Source organism: Chrysemys picta, chromosome 10 (genome assembly GCF_011386835.1).
Source record: "Chrysemys picta bellii isolate R12L10 chromosome 10, ASM1138683v2, whole genome shotgun sequence".
Lineage (NCBI taxonomy): Eukaryota > Metazoa > Chordata > Testudines > Emydidae > Chrysemys > Chrysemys picta.
The window spans coordinates 39,569,093-39,586,095 of NC_088800.1; the positions used below are offsets into that span (position 1 = coordinate 39,569,093).

The window sequence follows — 17,003 nt, forward strand, 5'->3', positions numbered from 1 at the left end:
AAGGGTGGTGGTATGGCCTAGAGCACAGGGCACCGGACTAGGAGTCAGGAGACCTGCATTTCATTCCTGGCTCTGCCACTGACCTGCTGTGTGACCTTGAGCAAGTCACTTCCCCTTGCTGTGCCTGTGTTTGTCATTTAGAGTACCAGCGCTTCAGGACAGGGACGACGGGTCAGATTTTTAGAGATGTGTAGGGACCTAAAGAAACAGATGGCTGCCTTGTAGGACTTTCAAAAGTGCATAGGTGACTAACTCCCACAGGCAGCTATGCACCTCAATGCTTTCGAAAATCCCATTCAGTGCCTATGTGCATCTGTTGGCACCAAGATGGCTTTAAAAATCTGGCCTTGTCTCTTATTATGTGTGTACAGCACCTGGCACAAAGGTGCCCCAGTCCAGGGTTTCTGAGTGTAACTGGAATACAAACAATCATAGTAATCTCTTGCACTAAAGTGCACCAGCAGAGCTGACTCTACCAGCATGCAGAGTGAGAGACGACCTGTGCCTGCAGATAGTGGGGTGGGGGAGGCAGACAATTTCAGTAGTAAAAACAACAAAGAGTCCTTGTAGCACCTTAGAGACTAACAAATTTATTTGGGCATAAGCTTTTGTGGGCTAAAACCCACTTCATCAGATGCATGGAGTGGAAAATACAGTAGCAGGTATATATACATAGTACATGAAAAGATGGGAGTTGCCTTACCAAGTGGGGGATCAGTCTAACGAGACAATTCAGTTAACAGTAGAATACCAAGGGAGGAAAAATCACTTTTGTAGTGATAATGATGGTGGCCCATTTCAAACAGTTGATAGGAAGGTGTGAGTAACAGTAGGGGGAAATGAGTATGGGAAAATTAGTTTTTGTAGTGACCCATCCACTCACAGTTTTTATTCAGGCCTAATATGATGGTGTCCAGTTTGCAAATTAATTCCAATTCTGCGGATTCACGTTGGAGTCTGGTTTTGAAGTTTTTTTGTTGAAGAATTGCCACTTTTAAGTCTGTTATTGAGTGCCCAGGCAGGTTGAAGTATTCTCCTACTGGTTTTTGAATGTTATAATTCCTGATGTCAGATTTGTGTCCATTTATTCTTTTGCGCAGAGACTGTCTGGTTTGGCCAATGTACATGGCAGAGGGGCATTGCTGGCACATGATGGCATATATAACATTGGTAGATGTGCAGGTGAATGAGCCCCTGATGATGTGGCTGATGTGGTTAGATCCTATGATGGTGTCCCCTGAATAAATATGCGGACAGAGTTGCAAATCGGGGGCGGGGGGGCACATGACCCTGCCTGAGCCCCCCTGGGGACTGAAGGCCCAATCAGGCACTCACAGGGACATCTATAAATGCAACTCCCGAGGCATTAGAGGGCCGTCCCACACTTCGTTGCTAGAAGGCCGCATTGTAGCCTGAATGTTTTTCGTTGCATTTTATATATTTATGAAAAACACTTTTGTTATAACCCATGCATGCAAAGAGCCTGATCCCATTCTCATGCCACCATTGACTGGAGTTACTCTTGACTTGTACTCAGGGCCGGCTCCAGGCACCAGCTTGGCAAGCAGGTGCTTGGGGCGGTCACTCCGGAGAGGGGCGGCAGGTCCAGCTATTCGGCGGCAATTCGGCAGACGGTCCCTCACTTCCGCTTGGAGCGAAGGACCTTCCGCCAAATTGCCACCACAGATCGCAATCGCAATCGCGGCTTTTTTTTTTTTTTTGGCTGCTTGGGGCGGCCAAAACCCTGGAGCTGGCCCTGCTTGTACCGGTGTGAACAAGATCTAAATCAGGCCCTGCAGCTCAAGAATGAAGTCTTGGAGAAAAATGTGCCCGCCTCGTGAAGATGATCCACCAGCTTTATTGCCAGAACAAAGAACTGAATACATATTGCATTTAACATGTCAAACAAATGTAACTGCTTTCCTAATACCAGTCATCACCGTGACCAATTGCTGCGTGTTACATGATTGCATATGGGAAGAGAGATCACCCACGCAACTCCAAAGGGCAGAGGAGGTGGTTGATGCAAAATTGGTGGGGCTAAGGGAAAAGTGTTGTCCAGGACTGTGATTAGGAGGGGAGGTGTTCAGGAGACTGTGTGCTGTCATCCCTACTTTATGGTTCAGGGACTCGGAATACATATGCTAAGCACATCATGAGACTGAACAGCTTCCACATGAGATGCCTGCATAAGATTCTGAAAATGAAGTGGGAAGACAAAATACCAAACAAAGGTGCTGGAGCACACAGGACTGACATACTTAGAAACCATATTAAGAAGAGGAGGTTGCAATGGCTTGGTCATGTCAGGAGAATGGGAGGACAGGAGACCGTATCCCCAAGAATATTTTGTACAGTGAGATTTGGCACGGCTCTAGAAAGTGGGGTCTCCCTTTATGGCGGTACCATGACATGTGCAAAAATGATATTAAGTCATTCAACATCAATGTAGACAGCTAGGAGGAGCGTGCAGAAGCCCATTCAATCTGGAGGGAACATCTGGCACTGGGTGGAGCTCAACACGAAGTGGCTTTCAGTAAGAGGATGGAAGCAGAGCAAGAAAGAAGAAAGCAGCGTGCTGTAATCTTGGACTCCAACCCAGACAACATCTGGAGCTGTGAAATTTGTACCAAGCTATGTCACTCTCGAATTGGGCTTGTCAGCCATAAGCAGATTCATCAGACACCTGATTAAACCTCTTACCAGTTTGGCAGGGAGGGTTGTCAATGATGTTCAGGAGACAATCTCTCGAATAAGAGGGGGCCCATGCTAAGGAAAAGTTTGAAACTCCTAGTGACAATAAAGTTTGCTGGATTCTAGCAGCTAGCTTACCTGGGCTCTGCTCTCAAATGCAACTTCCAGTCGGGCAGTGTTGCCTAATGGATAGGGCACTGGACTGGGCCTCAAAAGACCTGGGTTTGCTTCCTGGTTGGGTGATCTTGAGCAAGTCACTATCCAGCTCTCCTTTCCTCAGCTGTAAATTTATGCTGATCTCATTTGCAAAGTGCTTTGGGATCTATGGATGATATAAGCTAGGGCTGACTATTATTTCCTTTCACTTGTTCAAAGATGCAGTATAATTTCATCCCCACTTTCTTCTCATGGCACCCATAGCATTTCAAAGGCTCTTTGGAACCTGCAGCAGGGTCATGTGACCTTTTTAGCATACGTGAGACATGGGTCTGAGCAATAGTTACTTGCTAATATCAAAAGGTTCATCTACCATGTGTTCATGGGCTGTCTTACAGCACAGAGCTCATTCATCGAGGCAGCCTCAGTTTCTGGGGCTCTTTGGAGGAAATCAAACAGGTCCAAGAATCCAGAAAGCTAATCCATGTAAACAAAGTTGTTGTATTATCTATATTCAGCTGGGAGTGAGCTGCTGAAGTCCTTTTTACTCTCCTTGACAAGCCTAACCTTCTTCTACAATGTAATAGACAAGACTGAACACAAGGGTTAGTCGTCAGTTGTCAAGTCAATTGTCCTAGCTCCAATAAGGTGTTTATTTCAGGTGAGGATCTGCCTCCTAAGATGTCCGTGGACCTTAATACTCTACCTGGATGAAGGTCATCATGACATTTGGGACAGGCTTAGGTTCCAGTTTAGCAAAGATCTTAAGCACATGTATAACTTTAAGCACATGGGTGGTCCCGATGCCTTCAACTTTTGGCTGTCTGTTATAAGGAAGCATTAAGGGAATACACCTTAGTAGCATTCGAAGAGGAATTCAGTAGAGAACCCCAGCTATCATGCATCACCCCCGAAAGCAGTTACACCTGTGTGAACAAGCCAGGCTACCCTGGCATGTCTGTTGTGATTCTACAGGTGAGGGTGATGGAGCTAGTTAACAGACGGGTAAGACAAATCAATACAGATTAATCAGATAGAAGCTATATTGGGTCCAATTTATCTTAGCATATGGCCCCTAAGGGTAAAAATTCAAATGGGATCTTCGCTTTCCCCCATCCAGTGTCCAGAGGTGGCTCACTCTGAACTCTGGATTGGGAAGCGCTGCTTAATCTGGAAGTGCTCACACCTCTTGTGCTTCATTGTCAGGCCGTACACAGGCGTGATGTCCACCTTCTCTCCATCAGAGACGCTGAACTCCAGCTGCTGCAGCAGGGTGGTCAGGAAGAGGAAGACCTCCCATCTGGCAATGGTCTCGCCAATGCACTTCCTCTTCCCCAGGCCAAAGACCAGCACCTTCTCACCATCCGCCTTGTTTACTTCAGTCCCTCTGGCATGGAGGAAACGCTCTGGGTCGAACTTAGATGGTTCTTTCCAAAGCTTCCTAGAATAGCAAGAGCAAAGCTCCTGAAACTTCCATTCTACCGCTGCCTGGAGAGGGGATGCTGGAGAGCAGGGAATTCAGTTTGGATGGGTGTCAGGAACAGCTTCAGAACTGGGCCTAGGACCCACTGCTATCCATGCACCTTTATCACTCAAGAATGCCTTTTCCTTTTAAAATAGCCATCAGAAGGCACCGGGCCAAGTTAACCTCTGCTGTAAGGCCTTGATGTTACTGGTTGGCTTTTGCGCTGAAGCCTGAGGGGTTAGATCCCTTATAAACATGTTTTTACTCCTCTCTGAAGTTATGGTTAATGTTCTCATTATCCACTAATGTCTAATCCTTTTCTGAATCCTGCTAAGCCCTTGACCTCACTAGCATCTTGTAGCAATGCTTTCCACAGGTCAGTTGTGTATTCCACAGATTATAAGGCCAGAAGGAACTGTTGTGGTCATCTAGTCTGATGTCCTTTATAACAAAGACCCTAGAATTTCCCTGAATTTATTCCTGTTTGAACTACAGCAGATCTTACAGACAAACATCCCATCTTGATTTATAAATTGCCAGTGATGGAGAATCCACCACAACCCTTGGGAAACTGTTCAAATGATTAATTACCCTGACCGTTAAAATTTGCACCTGACTTCTAGTCTGAATGCATCTAGTTTCAGCTTCCAGCCATTGGATCTTGTTGTACTTCTGTCTGATAGATTGGAGAGCCCTCTATTATTAAATTTCTGCTCCCCAGGTAGGTACTTGCAGGCTGTGATCAAGTCCTCTGATCAGTTTTAAATTTGCTGCTTTCTGATGCTATTGAATATCCCCTTCCTCCTTTATTATGAGAGGGTAAATAGAAGCACTCTGTACCAATTATTATTTTGTACGCTCTACCATGTCCCCTTCCTATACAACTGCCCTCTCAACTAAATAGTTCCAGTTTTCTCAGTCTCTCTCCATACACAAATCTGTCTAGCCCTCTAACCTTTTCCATTAGCTGTTTCTGGACCTTTTCCATCCCTGCTCTGTCCTTTTGGAGATGGGGTGACCAGACCTGGACACAGTATTCCAGGGGAGAGGGTGTCATTGATGTACAGAAGAGCAGTATAATCATCCCAATGTTTTCTACATGGGGAAACTGACTGGAATAATTGCCATTAGTCACTATGGGCCAATAGTTATTCCATTATGCCAGTCAATTTCCACATGTAGACAAACTTTCGGTGTTTTTCCTGACCCCATTCCTTATGCACCCTGACATTCTGGTTGCCTTTTTCACCTCCGCTGCACACTGAGCAGAGGTTTCCATTGAGCTGTCTGCAGTGACTCCCAGGTCTTAGTCCTGTCTCACAAGAGATTTCTTCCTGATCCTTTCATCAGCAAGGACTAGTGTGCAAATTAGGCGTACAGACCCAGCAGATCCAGGTAGAAGCTTAATGGGGACCAGGGCCATCTGCGTGAAATCTGTGGCCTCATCAGCCCACCCAGTGCTCCTTGGCAGCACAGGTCCAATGCTCTACACACTCACCCCTCCCCTGCCTGGCCATCTCTGTGTCTTCCCACAGCAGAAATTCCCAGTCCTGTGGAGAATGGGGAAAGCACAGAAATACAGCCAGAGCCATCTCATCTAGGTTTGGTTTTTTTGATACAATGGGGCAGGAAACATTCCTTCTCGTGTGCTTGGAAAGTGGCTAGTACATCATGGATGACACCACACACAAACAGCATCATCCTGATCTGTTTGTCCAAGTGCCAACCAGTCATACTCAAGGTACATGGTAGTGACATGTTCTATGCGACTAAATGGGGGCTGGTACATTGATATGGACGGATTGCACACTACTACCCTAAGGGACTCTGCATATACTTACTCATCGTGATTGACTTGCCATTGGTTGACAAACACACAGAGGTCCTTCGGGATGTAGTAGCCATTCAGTACTGTGTCTTTCGTTGTGCTGAAGGATGAGAGTGAGATTCTTAAGTTTAAAAAGCTGCCTCTGTGTTCTCATATCAATCAATTCCTGGGCCCGGTTAAGTCAGGATTGGGCCCAGAGGAGATCATTTTCATAAGCGTTATTGTACTTCTAAGGGCTGGGTTTTGCCTGTCTCACACTGGGAGGACCATCAATGGAGTGACATGCTGAATAAAAGTACTACTCAATGCGTTATGCCCCTACATCTCCTCTGCATCCATAGCACTTACCAGTGAGGAATGGTGAAGGGCATGAAGGAGGAATGTCTGAACATCTCTAAGATAAAGGCTTCTGTGTAAGGCAGCATGGGCCGGTCTGAGAGTCTGGGTCTCCTCTCTCTGCCAATGGTCTGATCTACAGGTTATAAAGAGGAGGAAAAGGATGGTTGGAATCCAGCCTTCTAGAGAGATGCATTTTAACTCTGTGACTGAAAACATACAGTTACCTAATTCTTCCTGAATCTTTTTCTGAATGTCTGGATAAGTCACAAGATACATGAGGCTCCAGGACAAAGCTGTTGTCACAGTGTCAAAACCTAGACAGACAGAGAGGAAAGACAGATATTAACTAGATGAAGACAACTCAAGGGAAAAATACAAGCCCCGGACTTTAGATTGTCATCAGATTTTCCTTGCTTACTTCCTAAGTTTTTGTCCAACTCAGAAAGCTGTGATAAGAAAGTTCCTAGTTAAGAGTTTTTACACTTGCTCCACTCTGTGCATAGTGATGTTGATTCATCACTGTGCTATTTCAGTTTTATACTGGTGTAACTTCAATGAAATCAATGGGGTTTCCCCAGTGTAATTTAGTGATGTGTCAGGACCAGTACCAGTAAATAGGGATACAAAACTGTCTTTTGGGAGCTTCATTTTCCTTGAGCGCTGACTTCCTACAAACTCTTCCTCGAACAGTAGGAAGCCTCTTGGGGTCGTTGCTGGTAGGTGTCAGGGTGAAAAAACTAATGTGATCTGTTTTCTGCTACTGAGAGCATCTGGATGGAGTGTTCTTATGGGGGGGGACAAAAAAGGTCTAATATTTATCAGAATGCAAAAATAGAAAGTGGTTTCAGATTTGAAAGTCTGAATTGGAATGTTCTTACCGGCTCCAAAGAGGTCATTGACCAGGTTGACAATTTTTTCCTTCGGGAGCTGAATGTTGACATTGGCTTCCACTTTATTCTCCTGACTTTGCTCAATCAAGGAGTCAGTGATGTCTCGAATGTTGTCCTGAAAGAGAAAAGTCCAGAGGAAGATGGCATGAAATTCCAGACCACTAGGCAGGTAAACTGAGAGGTAACAAAGAGCAATCTACTACGGAAGGGACGCTGTGCTGGAAAGTCCAGTATCCCCATGTCACAGAAGTGCAAGTCAATTCCAATCATGACAGGAATAGGAGGTCAGGAAAATATTTTCTTCCCCTACAGTCAGTAGGTAACATTTCACTGAGCCATAAAAATAAGGAGATGAGAATATACAACTTGAAAGTGCAGGATGTCAGAATGATCCTCTTCTTGGAAAATACAAGACAAACATGCTAAGCAAATTAATTCTCAATATGTGCCTAGGGAGAGAAACTTATTAGTATAGAAACTAGGGTAATTTGTGTCCTAAGATGGTCCTATAATAGATAAGATGAAGATTCATTTGTAAAATTCATAGAGGTAATAAAATGCCATTTTGGCTAGACAGGTTGGCTAAAAAGCAGCATAACCTTTCACCCTGCGCCTTTCCAGAGTTTTATTTAGGTGGATGCTGGAACGAACTGGCTAGTGTGTCAGTGCACCATTGCCCTCTATTGATGGACATCAGTACTGCTCAACAGTGTGTCATAGGTACTAGGCCTTGTGTTGCTAACAGCTAATAGATATTCTTCTTTAGCTCAGTTGGTAGGGACCTGTGTATTTGGACAAGGGTATACATTCTATCCCACTCTTTCTATGAAGTTTTGAATGGCCATCATAGAAACACCGGTGAGTGTTTAGATTTGCTACAGGACAGCCTGCTGCAAGAGGAAAAGTACTCGCAGAAGCTGAAGGGCACAGTATAGAAGCTCATCTCAGGTGTGAGCGAATTCCCCCCCTAGGCTCTTACCTTCTCAAAGCTTTCGTAGTGCTCTTTGACAATGTCCTGCAGGAGCCTGAGGAACCTCTTGTTGAATTCTATAAATTTCTTCATGGTGCTGTTGGGGAAATACTGGAGCACTGGGATGAAATCCGCTATATTGCCAGAGGCAGCCACATCCCCAAATTGATCTGTCACATTCACTATGCTGAGCAGCTCTTGGTCATCATGGTCGTAACGCTTGCCAAAGCACATGGCACAGATGACATTGGCCACAGAGACCACCACGTACCGATAGGGGTCAAACCTCTTCTTCTCCTCCATCAGTTGCAGGAACTTTCTTACTAGGTAGTCAGCTTCTTTGGAGACATGCTCCTCGAGGAGGCAGGTGGACGAAGAGTTGGGGCTGGGCGAGACAGAAAAGGTCTTCAGGGCATTCTGGGCCAACTTCCTGCGAGCTCTCCACACCTCCCCTGAATCAGTGCTGAAGGTCATGCTCTGGCCATCTCCAATATTGCGAAAGCTGTAGAGATCAGGGCGCCCCATGAAGACCTCCCCTTGCTTCACCAGGGCTTGTTTGATGGTGTCCAACCCACTCAGCACCAGCACAGGTCTGGCGCCGATCTGTATCTGCATCACATCTCCATACTTCTGGCTCATCTGAGTCAAGGTCAGGTGTGGATTGCTCCCCAGCTCCAGCACATTGCCTATCAGTGGGTAACCCCTTGGTCCTGAGAGCCTCTTCAGCCCCTTGGGGATCTGCTGCCGGAAGGATCTGATGACCATGAACATCAGACAGAAGACAGTAGAGGCAATAAGGATCTCGGTGACTGAGATAATGCCCTGGCTTCCCACCAGTGACATTGCAGCCTTCATCTTCAAGGTCCTAAGAAGCCTGAGAAAATTAAACAAAGGGAGGGTGTTGGGTGTCTCACTTCCTCAGGCTGCTAAGGAAATACTAGCCTTATGCCTCAAGTGAGCCAGACTCCACACAGAGCCATGACACACTCAGGCCTCCTTGCATTAGAACTTTGGGGGATTCCTTCTTCATAAACCCTTCCCATAGGTTGGCCATTAGCAGGGATCCAGCCCTTTGACCCTAGAGCATCTTACCTGCTGGGACATTCCTTCTACACTAGTTCTAGTTCCAAAAGCACAGGAAAGGAGTCAGGAGATCTGGGTCCAAATCCTGGTTCTGCCACAAACTTCCTGGGGAACCTTGGGCAAGTCACTTCATCCCATTGTGCCTCTGCTTCCCATTGGCAAAATGGGAATAATCATATTTATAACCTAAGGGGTGTTGTGGAGATAAATTTATTAACAAAATGTTTGTGATGCTCTTGGGGATCTGCAGGTAGAAAGAGCTCAAGAACTGCAGAGACTTGAGGTGCCAATTAACATTTCACTTTCTTCTTTGTGGAGTTGATTGGTTTACTGCGGTCCTGCCATGGAGTGAAGAGAAATTGACAGGCAGTTTGAAATTCACAGGACCTGTCAGCATTATCTGAACCCTGGGAGAAGTGGGGGAGGAATCTACTGCTCCATCATTATCCTCTCTGGCCACTGATTGTTAGGAATCGGGACATAGACAATCTGGCCTAAGGGTCAGAGTCAGGAGCTGAGACAATGATCAGAGCGGAAATTAACAGGTAATGATCAGGAGCGGGACACAGGGGCAGGAAACAGAGATGAGGCAAGGAACAGGAGCAAGGCAGGAATTGGGAGCAGGGGCAGGAGCCAAGGACAAGACAGGAGTGGAGCAGGGTTGGATGCAGATTGCAGGAGAGAGGCAAGGAGCAGTGTCCAATGCAGATGCAACAAGGAGTCTGCATAGTTTCTTAGGCAATCCACTCAGCCATAGACGATTCATTCCTCCTGATACTGGGGGTGGGGGGGGGGCACAATGTAAAGGGAGGTGTGACGTGAGGCCCTGGTGTCGCCTCCGGGAGGAACTTCCAGCCCCACCTCCCTGGGCCACGGTAGCCATTCCCACTTGCTTCTGGGGGGCTGGGGCCACAGGAGTGGGGAGCATGTGCCTCTGGGCCTGGCTGGGACCAGGGCCAGCCCCAGCCCAGAGAGACTCACAGCACCAGTGTCCCTGGAGCTCACAGACACCTCAGCAGGGGCGGGGCAGGTCACAGGCAATGCTCCTACCTCCAGCTGAGCAGAAGCCAGGGAACCTGCTCCCAGCACCTTCCCCAGCAACCCCTGTGCCCAGCATGGGGACCACCGTGCTCTCCTTACCCCACCAGAGTTACCTGCAGGGGGGCGAGAGGCTCTGTCCTTCCACTGCACCTCCCACTGGCAAGTTTAGGGCTCACTCAGCCACTCTCCCTGGCAACCGGGCCTGGGTGGAGAGTAGAAGGGATGGGCCGCTGCCAAGTCCCCAGCTGGGTTCTCGCAGGCAGCCACCGCACTGGACAGAGCAGTGACCCAGAGCCACCACCTTCAGACAGTGTGATAATTGACTCCATCCCACCCCTTCCACTCCCCGTCTGGGCCCAGCTGCCAGGAACAGGGGCCGAGCATGCCAGGGGACAGGCACAGCAGGAGAAGAACAGAGCCCCTCTCCCCCGGCAGGCCGAGCAGAAATCTGGGTGGGGGGAGGAGGGGACACAATTTGACCTCACATGCCCCACCACCACCCACATGTGTCGCTTATACTGCCTGGCTTAAGTAGTGGATGTGAGCCAATCAGGTGATCCAGGGTCTGTCCTGGGAGTCCCTCTAGGACTTCCTGTGGGGCCTGACTTTGCAGGAGCAGTAAGGGGCTCCTTTGTCTGTCTGTCTCCTGTGGTGGTAATGCAGCAGTGTCTGTAAGCCAGGGCCTCCCCGGGCCTAGGTCCTAGACTCTCTACAGCAGAACACTCAGATCCTTCCATTGATTGCCCTTAAAGAGTTGGGGCCAGATCCTCAACTAGGATAAATCAGTTCAGCTTAATTGATTTAATGGAGCTAGCCCAGGATCTGCCCCTAACATTTACCCCCAGTGCTACAGGAGATACAACAGTTATTCCTTAGAGCCAGGGTGCAACTGGTGGCTTTGACATAGCGCTGCACTCCTGAAACTGGTGATCCTGGCCTGGAGTCTCACTAACTGGTCTCTTTATCCCTCTCCCAGCTGGGAGGGGGACACCTGACAGGGGGCTGCTTGCTGAGTGAAAACCCAGAGCTCAGTCAGGGGCCCTTGGGTTTTATGCTGCCCCCTGTTACTGTAGTATCTGAACGCCATAAAGTCACTAGCAGTAGCAAAGTCTCCAGTGGATTTGATGGCGTCTCTGGCACTTCTCTCTTTACAGAGTAAAAACTCTGCTTGGGGTAAGTTGTGGTGTCTATTTTTGGCAGGAGTTTGGCGGCAGAAGGGGATTTCAGAATGCAGGTCACTCCGAGGGCGGAAAGGCATTTTCAGAGAGGAAGGTTTTGCAACATTTCCTATAGGTAAGGGCAGGCTAAGATTTGGTCAGGGATGTTTTTAATAAAAGTCCTGGATCGGTCACTGCAATGAACAAAACACGGGAAAGCCCTGCCCTGTCCCTGACTTTACTAGAAACATCCCTGACAAAATGGGGAAGGTCTATCACCCCCCCACCCCCACCCCCCGCTGTGGCTGAGAGCTGCAGGGGCCCCATTGCCCAGTGGCTGGGAGTCCCCTGCTGATCTGCGGGGCTGGGCGCTGCGGGGAGCCCCCTGCCAGCGCTGAGCAGCTCCAGGGTCCCTCTGCCGCCGCAGTCGTGACTTCCAGCGACTTCCGAGCCTGCGCGGGCGGCAGGGGACCCTCCCGCCGCTGTCCAGCAGTGGCGGGTGGCGGGACCCCCGCAACTGACCGGCCACCGCCATCCGGGGCGACCCCTAAGCTGCCTAGCCACCATCGCTGGTAGCCCCCACCCCCCAGCTCCCAGCCTGCGGTGGCAGAGGGATCCCGGAACTGCTTAGCGGGGGGGGAGGGAGCTCCCCCGCTGCAGCTAGCAGCCCCCGCAGCTCCCAGCCTCCCCCGCCGGAGGCAGAGGGACCCCGGAGCTGCTCAGAGCTGGCAGGGGGCTCCCCGCAGCTCCCAGCCATTGCAGGGGGGGCTGGGAGCTGGACCCTCTTCCCTCCCCATTCTGTCAGGGATGTTCTTAGTAAAGTCAGGGACAGGGCAGGGCTTCCCTGAATTTTTGTTTATTGCAGTGACCTGTCCATGACTTTTACTAAAAACATCCCTGACAAAATCCTAGCCTTCCCTATAGGTGATCAGACTCCGATTTGCCTGCTCTTCCCTGGAAGTTTTGTTCCATAGCCAGATCCCCCTCAACCAAATGAAGCTACCTCTGAACTCAAGGGACTGCAGGTGCCGGGATCCTGGTGAAATCCACTGAGGAGCCCTTGACAGAGAAGAGGAAACTGTACCTTGGTCTTACCTGGGAAGGAGGATCCAATAAAGAGGGAGAATTGGAACCAAATCCACCTACTGCCTGCCCTGATCTCCTGATATGGCCCACAAGAGACACAGCTGAGATGAAGTATTTGCACTGACACTCATTGATATACACACTCTCTCTAGCTGGGAAAACACACCTCCCTTGATAACTAACAGTCCTCAAAGACACGGTTTTCAAACTTTTTTTCTGGCGACGTAGCTGAAGAAAATTGTTAATGTCCAGGATCCAACAGAGCTGGGGATGAGGGTTTGGGGTGTGGGAGGGGCTCAGGGCTGGGGCAGAGGGTTGGGGTGAGGGCTGTGGGGTGGGGCTGGGAATGAGTGGTTCAGAGTGTGGAAGGGAGCTGGGGTGTGCGAGGGGGTCAGGGCTCAGGGCTGGGGGTGCAGGCTCTGGGGTGGGGCCAGGGATGAGGGTTTGGGGTGCAGGAAGGGGCCTCCGGGGCACAGTGCGGAACAGGTAGAGAATAGCCTGCCTTAGCCGGGCAGCACTGCCGATGGGACTTTTAACGGCCCAGTTGGCGGTGCTGACCAGAGCCGCTGCGACCCAGTGTCTTCCATTCCACGACCCAGTACTGAGTCGCAACCCGAAGTTTGAAAACCACTGCTCTAGGAAACCGAGAGCGCTTCGGATACCATCACCCTACTGAAACTGTAACTCTACCCCACCCCTTTTGCAGAGCCAATAGAACCAATATTGAAGGTGGCCACTATACTGTTGAGTTCAAAGGGATCTTAATCCAAGTGTTTTCTGTGCCCAAATTGGGCGTGTATTTCACTATCAGAATTAATGCTAATGATTTATTATTTGCATTGCTGGAGCACCCAACAGCTGTCGTCAGGATCACGTTCCTATTGCTCTAGTACAGAAAGACACAGCCCCTGCCTTAAAGAGTTCACTAGTTTGAAACAAGATGTGAAAGTAACCAGATGAGGGAATTGGGGAGGAAGCATTAGTGGAGCAATGAGAAGATCACACCATTACATAGACCAGATAGTTCTTACCTGAGTTATAAACAAGGTGCGTTGGTTGAAAAATGGAGGAGGGAGGGAAATTGCAAATCAAATTAAACAAATAAATCCAAGAAAATGTTCTCCGCTTTTGGTCAACATTTTGAAGCCGTTGAAATTTTTCAGCAAGCTGATTTGTTTGAGCTCTATAATCTCAGGGCTCCATGAATGTCAATGACCCCAAGCCATCTAAAATTGGCTAGTTTCTTGAAGGTGGCCCGGGCTGAGAGGGTGAAGGAGGAAAGGATTGTGACTCAGTTCAGGGAGGGTGTTTTGTGCCTGGAAGGAATTGCAATGATATTTGTGGGAAGAGTGGAGAAACGCCTGGGTGACCGATGAGCCAATCCCATGAAAAGTGATGTTTTGTTGCGCAGAGTAGTGCATTGAACTGTATTGACTGTTCTAGGATTGATTTCCTGCTGTCTAACACAGGACTAAAAGTAAAACCTATTTTACCTCGCTTATGGAAAGATCCTGTCGACTCTATTATCAAATGATCTCCTTCCCATTGGTTTTGGATCATCCTCTAGAATTTAATCCAAAATGAGATCTCTGCTAGAGAATTGTATGGGGGGCAGTCCCAAAAACCTATAGAAAAGCTCTCTCTCTTAAATTCTGTTGGTTTTTACAAGGATTTTTATTGAACTCTCTTAGATTGCTATAGAATCCTATTAGTTTTTTCCCTGTTAAATTCTATAGGGATTTGCATAAAGACAGGTCTGCTGAGTTCTGAGTAAATTTTCTGTCTTGAAAGAGCCCCAGTTATTTAGGCTATTGCATAATTACAGCCTTCACATACATTCTTTGAGCTGAACGGTTAGTGTTATTTGGACTCTTGTTATCAGAATACTGGCTAAGCTTTTCCAAAGTGACTAGTGGTTTTGGTGGACTCTGGTTTTGGGTGCCCTGGAGGGCTGGTTTTCAGAGCGTGGGTGCTCAGCACTTTCTGAACATCAGACCCCCTTTTAAGAAGTCTCAAATTGGGCTCCTGTAAAATGGAAGACCCCAAAATTGCTTTGGAATACCTGGGCCAGCGATGCACACATACAACACATCTGAGAGAGACCCACCCTGGACAGCCACTTCCCACCGTCCCCCACAAGCATTTAAACTAACCCTTGTTTTTTAATATATTGCAAAGATAAGGAGCTGTGTGAAGCAGCCTACAGTACCTGTGTGTCCCAAAGGAGGGATGGTGCTTAGGTTGGAATTCCCACCTGTGGCTAGAAGTTCTTTGGTGATGGCATGAGGAGTCTCTCCCCAATGTGTCTGGAACTCGCTCTTCTGGACAGTGAACTACGTTCTCCTTCCCAGGCAGCTTGATGGATCACTTTCAGACAGCTTTCTATGCACCTCCCCTGAAACCTGGTTGGTCAACCCTCCTCCTGTTGCACTGCAAAAGTATCCTCCAAGCCACTTGTCTTGGAACTCCAGAATGATTAGCTACAAAATAATTAATAGAGTCTCCTCCTTGTGCTGGACCTGATCCAGAGCCCACCAGAGAAGTCAGCTGGGCATCTTTCCATTGACTTCAGTGAGCTGTGGGGCAGACCCTTAGTCTGCATGGGCAGGGGCCATGGCCAGCCTCCAGCTGACCAATGCATATTTCACCCTCAGCAGCAAAGGCTGGATGGCAGAGACTAGGGTGCACGTGGCACTGTGGTCGAGAGGACCAGAACATGCTCCTTTGCCCTGGCAGGATGTCCCCTGTCTCAGGCATATGGCCACCTGCCCATTGCCCAGCCAGGCAGTTCTTTTCAGTAAAGAACTTCATTAAAAGACCATATTCTCTGGATATGGTTTTTTGAACTGATTCATGAAGAGTTTGCTCTCTCCCAACACAACTCTAGTGGCTGTGGTGCTGGAGGGCAGAGTGAGCATGGTGGGGGCGGCAGCGAGGGGGGGTGGTGAGGTCAGGATGGCAGAGACAGAGGACAGGACGGTGCAGAGGGGTTTGTGGTCTGCAATCAGGACTGGAGAGTGTAGCGTATCAGGAGCCCATTCAGAGGCAGCCCTCCCCTGCCCCCGGCTCAGTATCAGGTTAAAGATTGCCCAGGTTCGCGTGAGAAGCCATTTGGCTGAATTTCACCACTGTTTCCCCTGCAGCCAAACAGGGTGAGTTTGGGAACAGAGGGGGGAGAGTTCAAGGGTGACTGGGAGGTGGGGGAGAGAGCAGAGGCATTCGTTCCTCTGCAAGCACCTTTGACATATGGCAGGATGTGATATTGCGTGAGAAGGCAGCAGGGGCAGATAAGCAAGAACTGCACTTTGGGAAAGTCCAGGGCAATGTGCAACCAGCAGAAAGACCCTGACTCGTCCATGCCTCTCACACATGGAGTGAAAACCCACTGCAGACACAGAAGCAGAAGACGCCTACCTGACACATTCCTTATAGGAGAAGAAATTCCCCCAGAGCACAGGGGAGGTGACTTTGCAGCCTCCAGCTCCATAGAGGGGCAGGTTTTCAGCCCCAGTCTCTGGGCTGACTCGCCCACTTTGTCTGATATGGCTACACGGATACAGCCCCCATGTAAATGGGTAGATGTAATGTGGGGACAGAGAGGGGAGATTTCCCTTGCCTGTTAGATATAAGATACTTGTAAACCCTGTGGATAGGTCTCCAAAAACTAGCTTCCACTCCTGGGCTTCTAAAAATTGATTGGGCCATGTGCTGTTTTGGGACCTGGAATCAGCTGGGGAAAGGCCAGCAGAGGGGAGAACGAATATTGATTTTATTTGATGGAGAACTTAGAGGAAACACAGATGTGAGAACTGCAGCCTGTGAGTCAAATTTCTCGGGAGCAGCCTCTGGCTTTGAACATCTCCATATTTTGGGTGCTCAGCTTGAGCCATCTTGTGATTGATTTGTTCAGAGGTAGAGTGTAAGGCAGTGGTCCCCAAACTGTAGGAGGAACATTAATGGAGGCACGGTGGTGCCCAGACCAGCCCCCACAGGGGGTGGGGAGGGAATGCCCCCCAGCCCTGCTCTGCCCCCAGCTCTGCTCCTGGCCCCGACCATGGCCCCGCTCCTGTCCGTGGCTCCTGGCTTCTGCTTCCCAGACGCGGCTCCCAGTTCCCAGCTCCTGGTTCCTGGCCATGGCCCCGCTCCCAGTCCCTGTCTCCTGACCACGCTCTAGCCCTGGCCCCAACTCCTTACCGTGGCTTTGGCCCCACATCCAGCCCTGGCTCCCGACCGCAGTTCCAAGGGACAAGGTAAGGGGGGTGCATGAGTAAAAATGTTTGGGGACCACTGGTGT

At 49.0% G+C, this 17,003-nt stretch overlaps 1 protein-coding gene across 2 annotated transcripts; it reads right to left on the reverse strand.

Moving 5' to 3' along the window:
* Positions 1–570: 570 nt before the first annotated feature.
* Positions 571–15,568, reverse strand: LOC101945508 (cytochrome P450 1A5-like). Of its 2 annotated transcripts, none has more exons than XM_005309223.4 (7): positions 14,919–15,568; positions 8,352–9,216; positions 7,361–7,487; positions 6,707–6,796; positions 6,492–6,615; positions 6,157–6,243; positions 571–4,291 (listed from the first exon to the last, which is right to left on the reverse strand). In XM_005309223.4, exons 2-7 carry the CDS (start codon positions 9,195–9,197, stop codon positions 3,985–3,987), a joined length of 1,581 nt encoding a protein of 526 aa, XP_005309280.1. In that variant the 5' UTR covers positions 9,198–9,216; positions 14,919–15,568; the 3' UTR covers positions 571–3,984. The 2 variants fall into 2 exon arrangements, with proteins under 2 accessions (XP_005309280.1, XP_042699640.1); XM_042843706.2 differs by having other exon boundaries at positions 14,964–15,103.
* Positions 15,569–17,003: the final 1,435 nt, after the last annotated feature.

Excerpts from the sequence above, each read along its gene's own strand:
- LOC101945508 (XM_005309223.4), bottom strand. The coding sequence starts at position 9,197 with ATGAAGGCTGCAATGTCACTGGTGGGAAGCCAGGGCATTATCTCAGTC. Across the intron at positions 6,797-7,360 it reads CAATGACCTCTTTGGAGCCG|GTTTTGACACTGTGACAACA; the intron begins GTAAGAACATTC and ends CTGTCTGTCTAG. Across the intron at positions 4,292-6,156 it reads TGGCAAGTCAATCACGATGA|GAAGCTTTGGAAAGAACCAT; the intron begins GTAAGTATATGC and ends TTGCTATTCTAG.